The 17,312-nt window shown below is 43.8% G+C and overlaps 1 protein-coding gene across 1 annotated transcript in view; it reads left to right on the forward strand.

The window, feature by feature from the left end:
• The window catches only part of suclg2 (succinate-CoA ligase GDP-forming subunit beta), an 84,016-nt gene extending 67,388 nt beyond the window's left edge, over positions 1-16,628 (forward strand). The window contains exons 10-11 of the mRNA XM_076095930.1: positions 7,825-7,945; positions 15,617-16,628. Of these exons, the coding sequence (XP_075952045.1) occupies positions 7,825-7,945; positions 15,617-15,729 (234 nt within the window). The 3' untranslated portion in view covers positions 15,730-16,628. The remainder of the gene's footprint in view (positions 1-7,824; positions 7,946-15,616) is intronic.
• The last annotated feature ends 684 nt before the right edge of the window (positions 16,629-17,312 follow it).

The following is a 17,312-nucleotide window of genomic DNA, read 5'->3' on the forward strand; positions in this document are numbered from 1 at the left end:
CTCAAATATAGCATAAACCTCCACTCGCACTCAAGGATGAACTGATTAGAATTTGCTGATCCAAGATCCCGGTCACTGTCACCGTACGTCCTTCCAGTTCTCGTGAATGTGATATCTCAGGAGTGCTTTGAGCAAATTTCTACACATTTTTCAACATCCATTTGCATTCACGGTTGAACTGACTGTGACCTCACAAAACACGATTTTGGCAATAACTCAAGAATGAATATGCTAATTAAGGCATTTAACCCAAATGTCTAATAGGACATTTAAAAAAAACATCTAAAAATGATGAAGTGATGACATTTTGGACAGACAGGAATGCAAACTGCCACATTACTAGTGGGTGGGGGCATACAACCATGAGGCGGTGATTCTAGTTGTTTTTCATTTGCAGCCAGAGATTTAGTTTGGAAGTGAGTAAATGTTTGACTGCAAACAGAGAAGTCTTCTCACTGGAGCCATGTTATTAGACACCAGGCCCGTACTCCAACAAGCTGACAATCTGACCTCATCCATAGCACCGCATATCCTCCAACACGTCCCATCAAATGTTTCGTCCTACTTGATTTGACTGAACTCTGGCTTTTGTACGCCTGTAAAGCCCATCTTGGGCTGTACAAATAAACCTGACTTGAGTTGTGGAGAACCTCACTGTGCAATGACGGATTGATTGAAAAGCAGTGAGAAGATACTGCCATACTTCTGTGTCAGAAGACAGAATGGTTAATTAAACACTGGTGCAAAGCAGCCGTCATGGCCCGTGAACCTGCTGCCTCACAAAGAATGGCAAACATTAAGGCTGTAATGGCCATCTCAAGAATCCACTCTCTGGTCACATGGACTCTGCCAGATCTCACTTTTACTCATTTCCCTCCCCCCCTTCCTCACCCACACTTCTTCCACCTCTTTTGGCTGGAAGCAAAGCCATTCTGGCCTTGATTGGTTTCTATCCTGTGGCCTGTAGAGAGAGAGGGTGTCGGAGGTGCCTGGAAGTGTGTGTGTGTGTGTGTGGGGGGGGGCTTATAAAGTACTATAGGCCAGGGCAGTTGTCAGAAGATTTAATGATGTGGATAAATGTGAGCGAACACATATCGATACAGGGTAGGGTTCAAGTGCTCAAAGGGTTTTGCTCCCCTTACAGAACATGAAGACTCAAGTGTTTGATTTTAGTCGTGGTTTGAAAATAAAGGCTCACTTAGACGATCGGCGTTATTCGTTTTCTAAAAAGGGCATTCAGATACCTTGCCCACAGCAACTACAGTATATTATGTGGATATATTAAGTATGTATCCTGTTTATGAATAAGCTAGGTTCCATAGTTCAGACCTTTTCATAAAAGGAAATCAGTCCAAAGGCTTGGAAATGTCAACGGTATGTGAACAGGAGCTAACATCAGGTAATGTAGATGGTAGACCATCTTTATGTTCCCCAGATGAAACCTTGTCTACACCTGGCATCGATCAGGCAGCTATCCAGCCGACTGTTGCTGTGGGTTTGTTACCGTCAAGTGAAACTTCAGATGCCACTGTCTGTCAAGAGGTGTCTCCACCGGTGACGCGGCCAATCTTTTGACACAACGCTCAGTCTGTCTCTCCGCAGTCCCAAGAAGGGGCTGTCATGCTTCAGCAGGCTGGATAATTATTTCCCTCTTATCCCTCCGTGCCAGGGCCAATCCTAGCCTTCAATAGAAGCTAGGGACCGCACCACTTCCCATCACCTCTCTCTGTCTCCTTTTCTTCTCCATCTCTCTTCCTCTATCTGTTTCACTTCGCCTCACTCTCTGACTTCAAGACCCTCTTTTCCCTCAGTCTGTCTCTGTGTCATCCTCTCTGTCTTGTTCTGTATCCTCTCTAAGAATAGATATGCACAGGCAAAATAGCTCTTCAGCTTGACAGAACTGATGCTCAAAGTAGAAAACGTAGCATACAAGATCGCTAGATGAACACATGGGTTACTCATTTGATGCGCCCTACATATATGACACAGAACACATAGAATCTTGCTCTTCATTTCATCCACACAGCCTTATCCTCGTGTTGTGAGATGAAGCACAATAACACAGTGGAATTCTAAGGATTCTAAGGCATTAGATGATTCCAAGAAACTGTTGGCTGTGTCTTAAGTGTGAGTGCTGTGCTGTGACAGCGCTACCGTCGTCTCTTGTAACAAGGCAGAGTATCGCTTATTTGTGTACCATCTATATTCAAACACTTATCAACAACGCTCTGTAGTGACAATTTGATACCACCGTCATTTTTGCTTTGTATGGGAGATAATGTGTATTCAGTACTTCCATCAGTTTGTCATGGGTCCAGATGTGTCTGGCTCTCACGTCCCTTTTGGCTCTCCCATCATCTAACCTAAAATAGTGGGTAGTTAAGCTCAGTACTTTCTGGTTCGGATGCAGCAAGACAGACGGACACTCTGGCATCAAGTCCAAATACAAAGATATGCTAAGAAATCCTAAACAACACATTGACCATGTAAGGCAATTTAATCCTATCTTGCTTCAAACTAGGACAGAAACAGAATAATCGTTTCTCACCAAACGGCCGTCCCGTCATTCCAAGAAGTGTGATTAGAGCCAGCAGGCCTGCCTTGATTTGGGAGCCGTGCATGTTAACCTGTGGCCCCAGGGCCGAGCAAGGGGCTCCCTGCAGATCGAAAACAAATAAACAAGGCCTGCCAGAACAGGCGGTGTCGGTACAGGCTGTCTCCAGTAGATAAGACGGAACAATTGCCCTTAATGGGCCACAGAGAGGCAAACACCCATCTTCAGCCTTGCCTTTTTTTTTTTACTCCGATCTGCTTGCTGGTAACAAAGGAAACAAGATGCTTTCCCTTTCCTTTCTTTCCTGCAGAGAGATTAGCGCCGCTTAAGAGGGGTATGGGCATGAAAATGTGCATTTGAGTGATAATTCAGCAACGCACGCGCAACTCGTGACAAGGAGCTGTGCAGAATGAGAGGCAACACAATGCTCTTATTCCCCTCTGGGTTGAAACTTGGAGGAGAGAAGTACAGCATGTTTGTTTGCTATTTATCAGTCTATGGAAGGACTACGAAGACTTTCTGAACACGCGATGTTGCTTTCCGATGTCTTTATATTTCAGTCCAGACTCCCATCGACGTATAATTTGATAGTTTTATAATTGGACATGCCTTTATCCACAAGAACAACACACACACACATTCTGTCAAACATGCATCCAACACACATAATAACAAAGGCAGGAGGAGTACAATACAGGGCCATGTGAGCGTGTCAAATTGTCTGGGTTACATTTCTTACTTGTCCTGAATGCACTTAGTGGGGCATATAATAGCAGGCAGAAAAGCCTGTTTCCCCTGTGAAGGCCCTTTTTTGACTTTGATGCAAAAAAAAGAGCCTTGGCAGGGATTCGTAATGCCGGCAGCAATGATCCTATTTTGTAAAATTTGAATCCTTTCACCGGCACCCAGGTAGAAGGCAGCGGCTCACGGCGTAACACCGCCTTGAAAGAGCGCACAAAGATCTCTCTAAAAAAGAGCGGGCTGGCACATTATACCTGGTGCCTTATGCTGATCTCTGATGAAAGAAATCCACCCCGCTGCCAAGTTAGCTCACCTGAAATGAATGCCTTTAAGGGGAGAGGCAGTACTCGTTTCTGTGGCGGGAGGTAAAATGCTACAGAGTGTGATGTTGAAGATTTTAGACGGATTGGAGTGTGCAATGCTGTTTCATACCTTAAGGCTGGATTTCTGAGCCACTGTGAGCTGAATGGAGCAGAGCAGCTGTTAGACTTTTGATTGGCGAGAGGGCATCAAACCAAAGAGATTGACCCCAACTTTGGCTTCCATTCTTTTAGCCTGTTCATCATTGTGGTATTTTAACCCCTTACAGACCAGCACCTTGCTCAAATATATACTGTATTTTATAACTCAGGACTGCAAAAATACCAATATGCTTTACCAAAGGTATGTGTTGCAATTAAGAGCTGAATGAACTGTCCTCGCAGAGAACATGACGAGAGAGATGAAAAAGATGCACATCTTTTTGCCTTTCTGCTCTTTTAGCTCCAGTGTCTTTGCATGTTTTCAATTAAAGGCTGTTTCCCCTCTGGGCACACAGTAGTTAAGCACATTATCTGTGTGTGGTGTTGTAACTCTGGATCTGTAGTCTTTACTTGGAATAGGCAGAAGTGTTAGAACTTTAACATTAGATGTATGCTTGTTGTCGGTTTGTACGGGGTAAGTAATGTTCCTTGGGCTGTTCACTTGCTTGTAACCAAGAGAAATTATAAGAAAAACAAAAAACGCAACTAACTGAGAGCAGAGTGCAACTCGGTCCTCCTCGCAACATCCATATTTCTATAAACAGCATTTACTTCTTTGCCAAGCGACATAAATCATGTCTTACGTATCATTAATATACATGGGTGTCAATAGGAGGCGCATGAATGGAAGAAAAATGGTTCTTCCCAATAGAGACAGAGTTGAGAAATGGGCTGCACATAGGGCAAGAATAGAGCCTTCTCTCGTGAGGCTGCAAAAAGGCATCTAAATCTCTGCTGCCCCCCAGTGGGGGCCAGATAAAGCTGTGTGTTTATGAGACACACACACACACGTTTTCAAACCCTGTGTGAAGTCTCCTCCACCCTAAACCCTATGTTGTACTGTCATCATTATGTATCGGGTACATTGGTATCATAAAAGATGCCCCATGTTGCTGTGGGCTCAGTGTCAACCGTCTAACAGGAGGAGCAATGTTACAGACTCAAGCTCAGAGGTTTGGTCAGTAATATCCAGATACGCATCTCTCCTTCGTGTCTTTTTAAAGTGGCTGTGTACAAATTCATAGTGGCAGAGGCAATGTTGAACCTGTGCCCCTGCTGTGGGCCACACCTGCACAGGACAGTGGGGCAACACGCACTCCCATGTATGCCCAGAGGCATCAGCAAAGATGGACACACATAAATGTGTGAACTGCAGATAAAACATGCTGTCAGAAGAGCGTTTGAGACACGGCTGAGGTTTGACAACCAGTGACCCGTTTACATTTCACACCTCTTTCTTTCCGTTTGCTTTTCTCCAACTGCTGGACTCTCGTCTGCCACTCTTCACAAAATGTATGCCGACCATTGAGTTCTACTGTAGTTTTCTTTTAAACAGTGTGTGAATGTAGCTTTTGTTTTGACCGCATATTGTTCATCTGTCGTAGAGCTGTACAAGTGTGTGTGTGTACATCTGGCTTTGCACCTGAAAGCTATGATCACCGACTTGCATGCCTGCTGGGTTTGCCGGTCATCACGTGCGTGCGGGTCGTACACATGAGTGTGTGGTGAATGTGTGACGGTTGCAGATTCCCATCAGTCGTGTGGTCAGTCCCAGAGACCAGAGATGGCTACCTTGAGGCTCCACTTGTCCTTTTATATGCGATACCTACTGTACATTAAAGGGTCGCTCCTGCAATTTTACGCATGAAGATCAGTTTAATTGTCACAAGGAGTGCTGAACATCCTGAGGGAACATATATATATATATATATATATATATATATATATCGTAAGCCGTGTCTTTTTAAAAGGAAGTTTTCCACAGTCTAAGAAACACTGTTGATGTCATCAGGCTTATCTTTGATTGGGCTCGTGAATTAATATAAAAAAATGCCCGAAGTGGAGTTTGAAAAGTGGAGGCATTTACCAGACGGAGTGTCCAACAAAAGACACTTTTGAGTTGCATTGTGGAAAATGGAGGAGCCAGTGTTACAAATGACTAAAAATCCGGATCTCTTGGCCCCTGAAGCTTCTTTTATTAACCCGTCACTTTTTATTTCCCCAACTTGTTGACAGTGCAACACTAAATTGCTGCAGGGACCCTTTTACAAGGCTAAAAATAACAGACACAGTTACGCACTAATACAAAATATACTTTTTTCTTAAACAATGACTCCCATATTATCAAAAAATGATGCAACAATTAGAAACTTCAAACCTAATTCTGTTGAAGGCTTTAGTGATTTGTCCGAATGGACACAGACCGTGCTGTATCTTTTGTCCTGTGTAAATGGCCATTGTATCAGTGAGAACATGCAAACTGTTGTGCTCTGCTATAGAAGCCTCATCCATTATTTAACTCCATTAGAGCGCCTCATCATGTACTATTACAGGAGTAATCTGGAGGTCGGGATTCATTTTGTTTTTCATTTGAACCATCTGAGTCGTGTTCATCTACAGTTTGGGACTGTCTCCCTTTCCCCTTGTTGTTTTTTGGATTCCTGGTCACACACCTGAGCAATATATACTTCATCAGTTCTCTGTGTTGACCGAACAGTTGGCTCATCTTCTTTGCATGACGTTCTGAGTCTTTATGCCGCTGCCTACATCTGTGTTTGTTTTGGAACTCTCTGCTGGTCTTGTTTATGAGGAGATGCTCATTTTGGATAGCACGTAGAGGACAAAGCCGTGGCTGTCGCTCTGATAGCTATCCAAGTCCTTGATCTCCTCTCCCTCTAAACATCATTACCACACACTGAAAACATACACGTTTCACGACGGGCACACACAAACACCCACGAGCTGCTCATCCAAATCGGCGCGAACAGATTAGCAGTGATTATAAACAAACATGGAGGATTAATCCTGTGTGCTCTCAGTCTACTTTTCCACTGTGCTAGCCAGGGTAATTACCAAGTGCTAGATTGTTAGTGTAATTGCACACACACACACACACACACACACTAGCTGCCTTGCTTCACTACTTACTGATATCAGCTTCATGCTCATTTTGTAAGAAAGTCAAGATATCGTTTGCAAAGAAACTTCACGACAGCTGAAGGGAACACGGCACAGATGGTGAGATTGTTTGGCATGACTTGGCGTGTTCAAAACTCACAAGTTTGTTCTTGATAGCTGCTCAGGAAATGTGGAATGTGGGATCTATCTTGTATGAGCTCGACACTGCCTAAGACCTCGTCTCTTTCTGTTCCCCGTGGGATTCAACCTTCGCCTTCCCAACCAATGTTATCGGCAACTTTTGATTCCCAGCAGACAGAGGAAGAAAGACACTCTGGAGATATAAGGTTGCGAATGCACAGACAAAACACTGTGTTTAAGGACATCTGCCAAGGGTGGAAATATGTATGTCATCCTTTGAATGACTTCTACATATTTATACTGAAGTTCATCTCCTTCAAGCTGGGAGATCCGCATCTGTTTATTGCAATAAAACTCTGAGAAGACATTTGCTCTCTGTGAATTCATGTTTTATATTCTATTAAGAGGAAAGGAATGAGTTTTATGCCGCACAGTTTTAAAGGCCTAATATGACGCATGGCTTTGCCACATTAGAACGTTTGAAAACAAGCCAGGTGTGCAGCTTCCTCCATTTGTCACCACTTCCCGTTGAAATATTGCTTTATTATTTGGCCCCGATTTTTCCTTTTTCACTCGCTGCTGCCCTCTTAACTTCAACATATATTGCTTTATTCTGCCTGTGTGACAGTGTTGTATAGCCTCTTGGTGCACCACATATTGTACACAAAGGTGGTGAGGCTGCTTTATTAAATGTTTTCCTCTGTCAAGAGATTTCAATCTTGAAACAATTAGTTTTGCACCGATGTGTTTCCAGCTGTATCAGACAAAGTATATGAATAGCTTTACAAAGGATTCGTCAATGGTTGACTGTTTTGTGCTTCAGCTTGGACAAACCTTGTTTACCCATCATAATGAAAGTTTGACCCAACAAATGTACATCCTTTGCACAATGCCATTTTGCTTTTGTTCACAGGTGAGTCCCCGCCACTGGATTTAATCCTTTTTTTTTTAAATTCTCTTCTTTCACAGGTTGAGGCCATTCTAGTCAACATCTTTGGTGGAATCGTCAACTGTGCCATCATCGCCAACGGTATCACCAAGGCTTGTCGAGAGCTGGAGCTCAAGGTGCCGCTGGTGGTCCGCCTTGAAGGTAGAAATACGCCCCCCCCCCCACACACACACACACACACAGAAATCTAGGTTTAGCCTGGCTGACCCCCTTAGCACGCCAGGCCCCCACAGACACTCACACATTACACAATGCGCATCATCTCCCTCGGTAAACATGGACCATTGACCTCCATCGAGCCTGGATTGACAGGACTAGACCCTGATGAGGATTTGGTGTTGCTGGATAATGACTTTGGCCTTAAAGCTACAATTTAAAACCAAGTTCACACCTCTAGTCACTCGTCTTGATGAGCGCTTTGCCTTCAGATAGCACATACATCTTTAGGTAGAGGTAACCAGCATCTCCAACACCAATGTAGGCATCATGCAAACAGACTCTGGTCCCGGCAATCTCTAATTCAATATCTATTTATTTTAAATATCAGTGATTTTATTTACCATGTCTTTAGATATCTCTTCTCCTGCAGCTCTGGTTATCACTGTGACCCTCCTGACGGTTAGCCCCATAGTCACAACCCATGTGGCCACTATCTCCAACTTCAATGGAATAAAGCATACAAACACTAACAAATGACTGATAATATCGCCAGTTCTATCTAATTTTTTATATATTTATTTGCCACTTTTTAAAGTGAAAGTATATATTATCACTTTGTAGTGTAATTGGTAAACGGCACAAGTGCTGCAGGATTTAAAGCACATCTTTCCCTTCTTGTGTTGAACTTTGGAGCCATTGTATTATTGCTGCTGTGCTCTCTGGAGCCTATCCGTCTTCATTGTGGCCCCGTGTCCCAGTAAGAACAGCAGTGCATTTCTCATACGTGTCACATTGTGCCGCACCCGTCATTAGCGCCAGCCAGAATAACAGTAGAGATGCACTGATTGGCTCACCTTTCACCTGTATATGCTAATGAAACCTGCTCAGGTGTGTGTGTGTGTGTGTGTGTGGGTGTGGGTGGATGGGTGGGTGGGGGGGGGGGGGGTGTGACAGTGGTGACTCCCGGAGGCGCGGGGGCCAGTTGGTGGTTAGCTTAATTGTCAAGATCCTGCTGAGTGGTGTGTCCAGAGCAGAGAGCAGGTGTGTGTGTGCATGTACGTGTGTGTGTCAGCACTTCATACTGTATGTCCTCACGCACTTTGCTAATGTGGTTTGTAGGTCAGGGCACGTAAGCTGTTTCTAGAACCCAACTGTGCACCGAGGCACTACAGTATGAACATGGCTGTTCAGAGTGTGAGACCTACATTAAGCAAAGCATAATGATCACCATCCCTTAAGAATGTGTGACATTGCTTTCACTATTCTCCTGCCGAACAAAAGCTAATTTCATGTAGGTCTATAATTTAGGGACTTTTCTGTCTGAAACAACTTTGCACCTGAACCAAAACTGAAGCTGTAACGAGCACAGATGTGTGGCTTCAACTTCAATCCCACAAGTTACCACTGCACACAAATATAATTTGCACAATTTCAACAACCTTCATGTTTGCCGATTGACCATGCGGCTGAAGAGTGAGCTCACAACTCCTGCAACGCGTCGCCACAGAAGCGACCGGATTGGCAAGGTATCAAAACGGAACCCTTAATTAGTCGCCACGTGTTCCTCATACTACACCATGTAATGCAACCTGACTCACAAAAAGGCTGAGTACAGAAGGTCACTGCTGGCGGTTGGGCCAGCCGCGTTTTCCTGGCCCGGGCCTAATCCAAGCTTTAGCTGTGGGTCGTTACATCCTGGGCCGCAGTCTTGTGGAGAAGATTGGTTCAGAATCAATCAGCTCAGCTTGCTAGGCTGACCGCCGGGCAGCGCCCAGCGCTCTTCAACGGGATCAGAATGGATTAACTGGAACACTTTTAATTGGGAAGGCTCTTTTTAAACAGGCCTGGGTTGATTACATTGGTGGAGAGTTATGTATTCCCATATGTGGAGGAGAAGGGCCATGTTGTGTAGATGCTGATAGGGCTGAATGAGCTGATAGGGTTCCTTGAAGTACGGGCTGATACAGAGTCAAACTGAGCACTTATATTCATACATTGCGAATGAGAATTAACACAGAATGTATGTACACACACACACACACACACACACACACACACACACACACACACATGTTTAGGGCATTGAAAGGAAGAGATATACATGACAAAGAACTGTACTGCCCCCTTTGGCCACAGTGTGAACATTGACATATTGCTCTGTGAGGATGCTGTCTGCCACTATGGGGGGGATCCTCTTGAATAGCCCTCAGGGTCCGGGGGGGGGAAAGGTGAGTGCATTGGCTCTGTTCCCTGGCCTATTGATTTACGGAGCCGTTCCCCAGCTTGTCTCTCAAACTGCGGTGGCTGTTTTCTCCTTAAAAGGTGATCCGGCCATAATTCTCCCACCTTAATTAAAAAAGACAGGCTAGGTCCAGTAGTATGGTTGAAATGGCCCTTTCAGTCCTGACGGTGTCATCGTAGCTTAAATAGCCGTCTGCTGCAGCGCATGCACACATAAACACATATTCATGTCCATATACATACACAGTTATGCTCAGTATTAAAGAGAAAATGAGAATCTGAATGACTAGATGCGGTTATATATAATATGAACTCTCAACGTCAGAGACGCTCTGTAAATCTAATATACTGAGCTATAGTGTTTGTGTGTCTCTGAAACAGGATTCTAGACAACATCAGAAACATGAAAACTCTGATTAATGGCTGGCGAGCACGTCAAAGGAAAAGCGTCGGCACCGTTCAGGATTATCTCTCTCAGCGTTCAAATGAGAAGCATTTGATGTCTGACACACGGGGTGAAGGCGGGAAGAGCAGGCCTCGGCCATCTTTGGCTGAAGGGGAAAACCCCAAGTGTTTGGTGCTGAATATTATAAGGATTAACAATCCAAGTTAGAGCAAGTATGATGACATTTAGAGATGAAAGAAAATGTTTTTACACCAGTTATTTAAGGTAACTGGGGAGACACCAAGCCAGTTGAATTTCTATCATTTTGTAAAAAGGAATAGTGCCAGTTTTTCCTCTCTATAAGTAATAATGGCTGACGAGGTGTCCATTATCATGAATTAGTGGATAATGTGGATGCCGTTAGTCCATTAATTGCTCATAATGGACACCTCTAAGGGCATTATGCAGCAAGATTCAAAGTCAATGACATCGCGTACCGTTGACGAACAGTAAATATAATCTGACAGGATGTTTAGCAAGAAGACCAGCTGGCTATCCAGCCATGTCATTGTCCTAAAATGAATATCAATATTTTCAGGAGCACATGAGAAGCCATGTGTACTGCAGCCTGAAGTAGCGAGTTGAACAGCAGACGGGATGTGAGAGACGACTCCTGCGCTTATTACACGTGTCAGTGAGTTCAGAGGTGTAACTTGCTTCTTGCAGCTTGTGTGTTCTAGTCACCGCCCCGTGGTGTCCAGAGGACGAGGCACTGAAGGACTACACTCATTGTTATGAATGAGATTTCATTTAATGTGGCCGGTGCATTCATTTAGAGCGGTGAAACAGACAGTTTAACTGGAACGACTTAGTAGATGTCAGAAGTATTTGTTGTGACACCGACAAAAATTATTTAGCTGATTTTAAAAGTCTGCTATTCAGATTTTTTGAGCAGTACGAACCTTTTTGCGTTTGTCAGAAACCCATAGAGAATAAACTGACGTCATTTTGATGAAAACACATCGCAGTACGAAAGCAATGGTGTAAATATTAAGATTAATGACGGTAGAATTACTGTGCATTCTGGCTCGTTGTCACCTGTCACGGCTTACTGGGAGCCATTGTTCATGTGATTAGTAAAACCTGTGCTTTTGCTGCTATGGCGTCAAAGTGTCTGTGAAAAAGAGTCCGATGGTAAAATACTAAAACATAGCGGAACACGTAGCACAAGTAGAGAAGAGTCATAGAGTCAGCAAACTGTCTCACGGTCTAAATCAAGCAACGGGTGTTTTATTAGTTATGAATTCAACTATTCATTTGTCAAAGAAAGATGCTGTTATTTCTATTACAAAAAGTAATTTCTTCCACAAAAAGTCGCTCAGTCTCACTTTCATTGAAACCAAAGTAGAGAGCGAATGGATCAAGTTAATGTCACGACCACAGAAAGGGATTTAGATAAGTTATCGAGCTTCACATCATTTCCTTCCTTAAGCAAGAACACACTCTTTGTTTTCCCTGTGATGTGCAAGGACAGAGTAGCTCTGTGGGTTTGAGAATACAGCTCATCAGATCGTAGCTTCACTAAACTCCGCTCGTTAGGACAGAATTAGTCACAAATGTATGAACTACAGCATCAACAGAACTTCTCCAGCACAAGCCTTTGGCACAGCCCCAAGCCTTGTTATCCTGTTGAAATATGGCGGCCTTTAATTGACTCGCGCATTAAAGTGACATTCTCTACAATAGTCACAAGAAAGCTTGCTCATTAGTGTGGATATCCAACAGAAATGTGTTATTTAGATGGCAAAATACTCAAAGGAGCTGTATTTAACATTAACGTAGCAGCAAAAAGCTATTATCTGTGTGAAGATATGGTGAAGTGATGTTAATCGAAGCAGAGAATGAAGTCACTCGAGCTTCCCCTTGCTGTGTTGACGTAGCCGTGGCGCCCACGCGTACAGTTAGCTCATGTTTGTGCATGTGAACGTGCCGCTGCTTCAGCCGTAGCACCCAGCCTCCGGTTCCCACCGTCGGCTCTGTTAGCAATGACGCCGTAGTTAGCGCTGTTAGCGCTGTTATCTATGAGCCACGGGCTCGCCGTCGACATGTTGAGAGCAGCTGAGAGGCGACAGAAATTCTCCAAATCTGTGAACTTGCACCTTTTTAAAGCAGCTTGGTGTTTACAGTTTGTTCAAACGGTTTAAACGGTGTGTTAACTTATGTTGTTATTATTACAGTCATTATCTCCATGAGACATTTGTCACACACAATCAAACATTGTGTTTTCAGTTATGCAACTTTATTTTATATATATATATGTGTGTGTGTGTGTGTGTGTGTGTGTGTGTGTGTGTGTGTGTGTGTGACTATAGTGTTCTGTGTGTATGTCTTAATGTAATGTTATATTGCACTAATTTAAAAAAGATGTTTGTTTGAAGAACATCAGAACAGTTATTAACGGCTATTGGCAGCAATGAAAACCCCCTAAAACCCTGGAGATTGTGTAAATCATGTTGTGCTACGGGGCAGTAAATTCTTTTTTTGTCTTCTCAGTTCTTCTCATGATATTTCACTTTTTAAATTACAGCCTTTCTTGGTGCGAGTGCATTCTGTCACTGTATGTGTCTGGGTCCAAGGCTGTGAGTAGGTCTCTGGCAGCACCTAGTGGCTGCAGGTGAACACACACATTCATATATTAAGCATACACACACACACTCGCACACATTCACACACACGCACACACTCTCTCTCACTCACACACACACACACACACACACACATATTGGTGCTGTTTCCAACTGGGCTCTGTCCTTTTGCCTCTGCTGCTGTGAGCTACCATTGCTCCCTACTGCTCACAGTGGAACTGCAGTCCCCTCTCTCTATCTCTCCCCCCCCCTCCCCCTCTCTCTCTCTCTCTCTCTCTCTCTCTCTCTCTCTCTCTCTCTCTCTCTCTCTCTCTCTCTCTCCCCCCTCCCCCCCTATCTCTCTCTCTCTCTCTCTCTCTCTCTCTCTCTCTCCCTCTCTCTCCCACGTCAATGCATGACTCTTCTTTCTCACTCCCACAGATGTGTGATTCCCGGCTCACACATTACATTGATAACGCAGGTAGCACAGATGCCGTGTCTTAACAATGCCGCACACACCGTTGCTTCTCATGAATATTTGCGGCATGTGTTGTTTACTTTATTTCTGTATTTATATACACTTTCCATCGGCATATTTGTCTTTTCAGTGCATCTCTTGCATTATGCATTATATGCTGTGGGCACATATGGCTGCTTCTGCCGGAGGTTTATCTCATGTTGGTTCAACTTTGTTGTGCTGCTACTTTGTTTTAATCATCTGACAGATGAGCCTCTCAGTATACTATGGATCTGTCAATCCCAATGAAGGTCAGGGGTCAGCCTTCTGAATGTAAAGCATTCAGTAACAATATGAACGACAGCATTGAGACTATAGATTTGTCCGTGGGACACACAGAGAGGGAATATTCCATCCTTCAGTTTTTGATGAGAAAAGGACTTGGGGAACCCAATCCTCTGTTTATGTGCCAGAGCAAGGCCTCTTCCTGCTTGTATTCTAATTAATAACATCGCAGAATTGATTGTTAAGAGTGAGCCTGCAAAAAAAAAAAAAAAAAAAAAAAAAGTGTTTGGAATGACTTATTATCTAGCTTGGACAAAAGAGATGAAATATTAGGCGTTAAGTGGCGCCGGTAATAGAATTCTTCACGAAAGGTGTATTGATCAGGGTGGCCGGGCCTCCAGAGAATTCACATATCATGCAGTCTTAATTACACGCCAGCCAGGAGAGCTAAGGTCAACCTGTAAGCGTCTGAGCATGCACACACACACACACACACACACACAGCGCCACATCACAGAATTGTCCAGAGTACACATACAGTAAATACTATACACGTATGTAAGACTGCAACTATTTATTTTCATTTTGTATTTTAATCGTAAACAATCAACTGATCATCAAAATGGTAACTTGTAAATGTTCTGTCAATCGACTAATTCTTGCAGCATACATGTAGGCCATAATAATGATCAATATCTAAGAGAGGAGCGAACTAGATTATAGTTTTGAAAACGGGTGCTTGTGTGGTGAAAAGTGGTTTCTATGATACACACAGCACACAGTAATCAGATTACACAATACTGTTTCCCTTGGTGCAGTATATGATGACCAAAGGACTATTTGAAAGAAGACATCTTTATGGATCCCCTGGAGGAATGCAGGTGTTGCAGATAGATAAAGACCGAAGTAATTACAGATAAAAAGATATTTTTTAAATAAGAACTGAAATAAAAAATAACAATCAAAAAATGAATCGGATGTGTTTTCCTCTGAGAGTAGAGAATATTTGATACCAGATCAGACAGAAATCAGTAAATGCCACATCAACAGCTGGCTTTTGTTGTTTTAGCAGCGTGGGCGATTCTGCTTCATTTGACCTTTTGCTCCAATGCCCTCACTCGCTCCCTCTTTTCATCATTGTCCTCTCCCTCTCCGTGTCCTTCCGTCCACCGCGGTGCCCCCTGCTCTGTGTTGTGACAGGCTTGTCGGGCTCGTGTTTGGCTGCGCAGTGTGCGGCGCTGGGAGGCAGCCAGTTCCGTGTGTGTAGAGCCGTGGGGCTCTGGAGAGCGTCTCCGGGTGTCTCTCCATCTCCGTGTCTGGTTGGTTGGGGGTCTACCGGGGCATGGACGCCACCGTATCACCCAGCACCTGCTACACATGACCTCGCTGCAGCCGGCGGAACACACACACACACACAAACAAATTGTCCTCTTGCTTCGCTGACGGTGTTCACAGACAAAGCTACCACCGTTCACCCATAACTCCATCCATCTGTCATCATGTGCATTGATTCCTCCAAAGGACCTCTTTGTCTTTCACACAGTGTGGTTTTTACATCGGTGCAGATGGCACGCCGGGTTCAACCTTGTTAAGCCCTTTTTTGTTTGTTTTTGTCGGTATTGTCGTCGCCTGTTGTAACGGTGTTTTCCTGCGTCTTCTAGGGACCAACGTCAATGAGGCCAAGAGGATTCTGTCCGACAGCGGCCTGCCCATCACAGCAGCAGAGAACCTGGATGACGCTGCCAGGAAAGCAGTGGCCGCCATCAAGAAATAGAAAACGTCTCAGTGTAACTTCTCCACTCTCGGTCGCCAACATACATCACCGTCAGCCTTTTTCTTACACATGCAGACCTCCAGGACCTCAAGCCTTTGTCCTCATCTTCCTTTACTGGTTTTTAGTTTTAACACCAGCTTCCCAATAATACTGTGACTGCCAACTCTGTGTCTTTATCGCAGGTTTACAGATGGTGTATCATCACTCGCATCACCTGTGCAGTGTTAAGTAGCAGATTTTACCCTTTTTTTTTTTTTTTTTTTTATCTTTAAATAACTTAGGCTTGCCTACATAGTCTTGTTCTGGAATATCATAAAGCTTTATTGAAAGAGATCTAACACTTTGTGCATTCCATAGACGCCGCGCGCTCTCTCCGCATTGTGTGGAATAATAGTTTAGAGGGATTTTCAGCGCCATCGTTTTTTAAAGGTACAGTACGACTGAATACCGCCTGTTCTTGTGAAATCTCAAACAGCTGTGAAGAAAAGGCAGCATCACAGCGAGCACATCTTGACTTTGGATCAGTCGGTCTGTTTTCTTAGTGACAAACAAATCCATGAATCCATCCAACGCCTTATCTGTGTGGATCACATGAGGTGGAGGAAGTACCCACGCTGTGAATGTTATACAGCATGTCTTCAATGTGAAGTGCTCTCGGGCCAACAGTGTGTTAACTGCTTAAATCTGTGCCTCTTTCATGAACGCTAAAGGGTTTTGTAAACTGTCCCGCCAACTCTTTCGGTACGAGCAGTACATTCACACAGAGGTGTTGAGAAAACTAAATAAAGAATAGAACTGAGCTTTTTTGTGTAATCATAAATGTATATTGACAGGATACCTTGAAGACAGTGGCAAAACTGTGTACATCATTTGAGAGATTAAAAAGAAATATTTCGAAACTAGTGTCTGGTTTGTTTGTTCACCTCACATTAGAGTCTCGGTAAAGACGGAAGCAGATGGAGAGTAAGGAAGCCGTCATAATCAAACTACTGATACTGACTTTTACAGGAGAGAGCAAAATAAATGAAATGTCATCGGTTTGGTCGCTGTTATCAGTTGTAATTTGTGTTGAACAGCCTTGTATGTTGTGACAACGTATCAATAGTTATTGCCGGCTTAAAAACGATTTATCAAAGAAAATGCAAGGACAAAATTATACCAATTCCTACAAAAGTTGATTTTATTGACACTGAAATAGATAGATTTTGGATTCATCTGCAGTCGTGTAAAAAGTTTGACGATGACGATATGTATTTTACACCATCTTCCAATCTGCCTTGCTCTTTCATCTGTGGACACACACACACACACACACACACACACTTAAATTCCTGAAATCACACATCTTCAGTCCTTTAATGAAACTCAAGTGTCTGTTGTCCCAAGAGAGACTTGAGAGGAGAGACTGTCCTTCATAGGCCCTGTGTGAGCAGAACAGAGAGACAGAGAGTTGACTGAGACCTATTCCTGTCAGACACACTGACTGTGTGATGGATTATCTGTCAGGCAATCTGAGAGGACGCCCAGACACACAGGATCGACTGCCACCTCCAAGAAAGACACGCACACACACTGCATTTCCC

The sequence above is a fragment of the Anarhichas minor genome, unplaced genomic scaffold, assembly GCF_050575085.1.
Source record: "Anarhichas minor isolate MPS153535 unplaced genomic scaffold, ASM5057508v1 ptg000021l, whole genome shotgun sequence".
Lineage (NCBI taxonomy): Eukaryota > Metazoa > Chordata > Actinopteri > Perciformes > Anarhichadidae > Anarhichas > Anarhichas minor.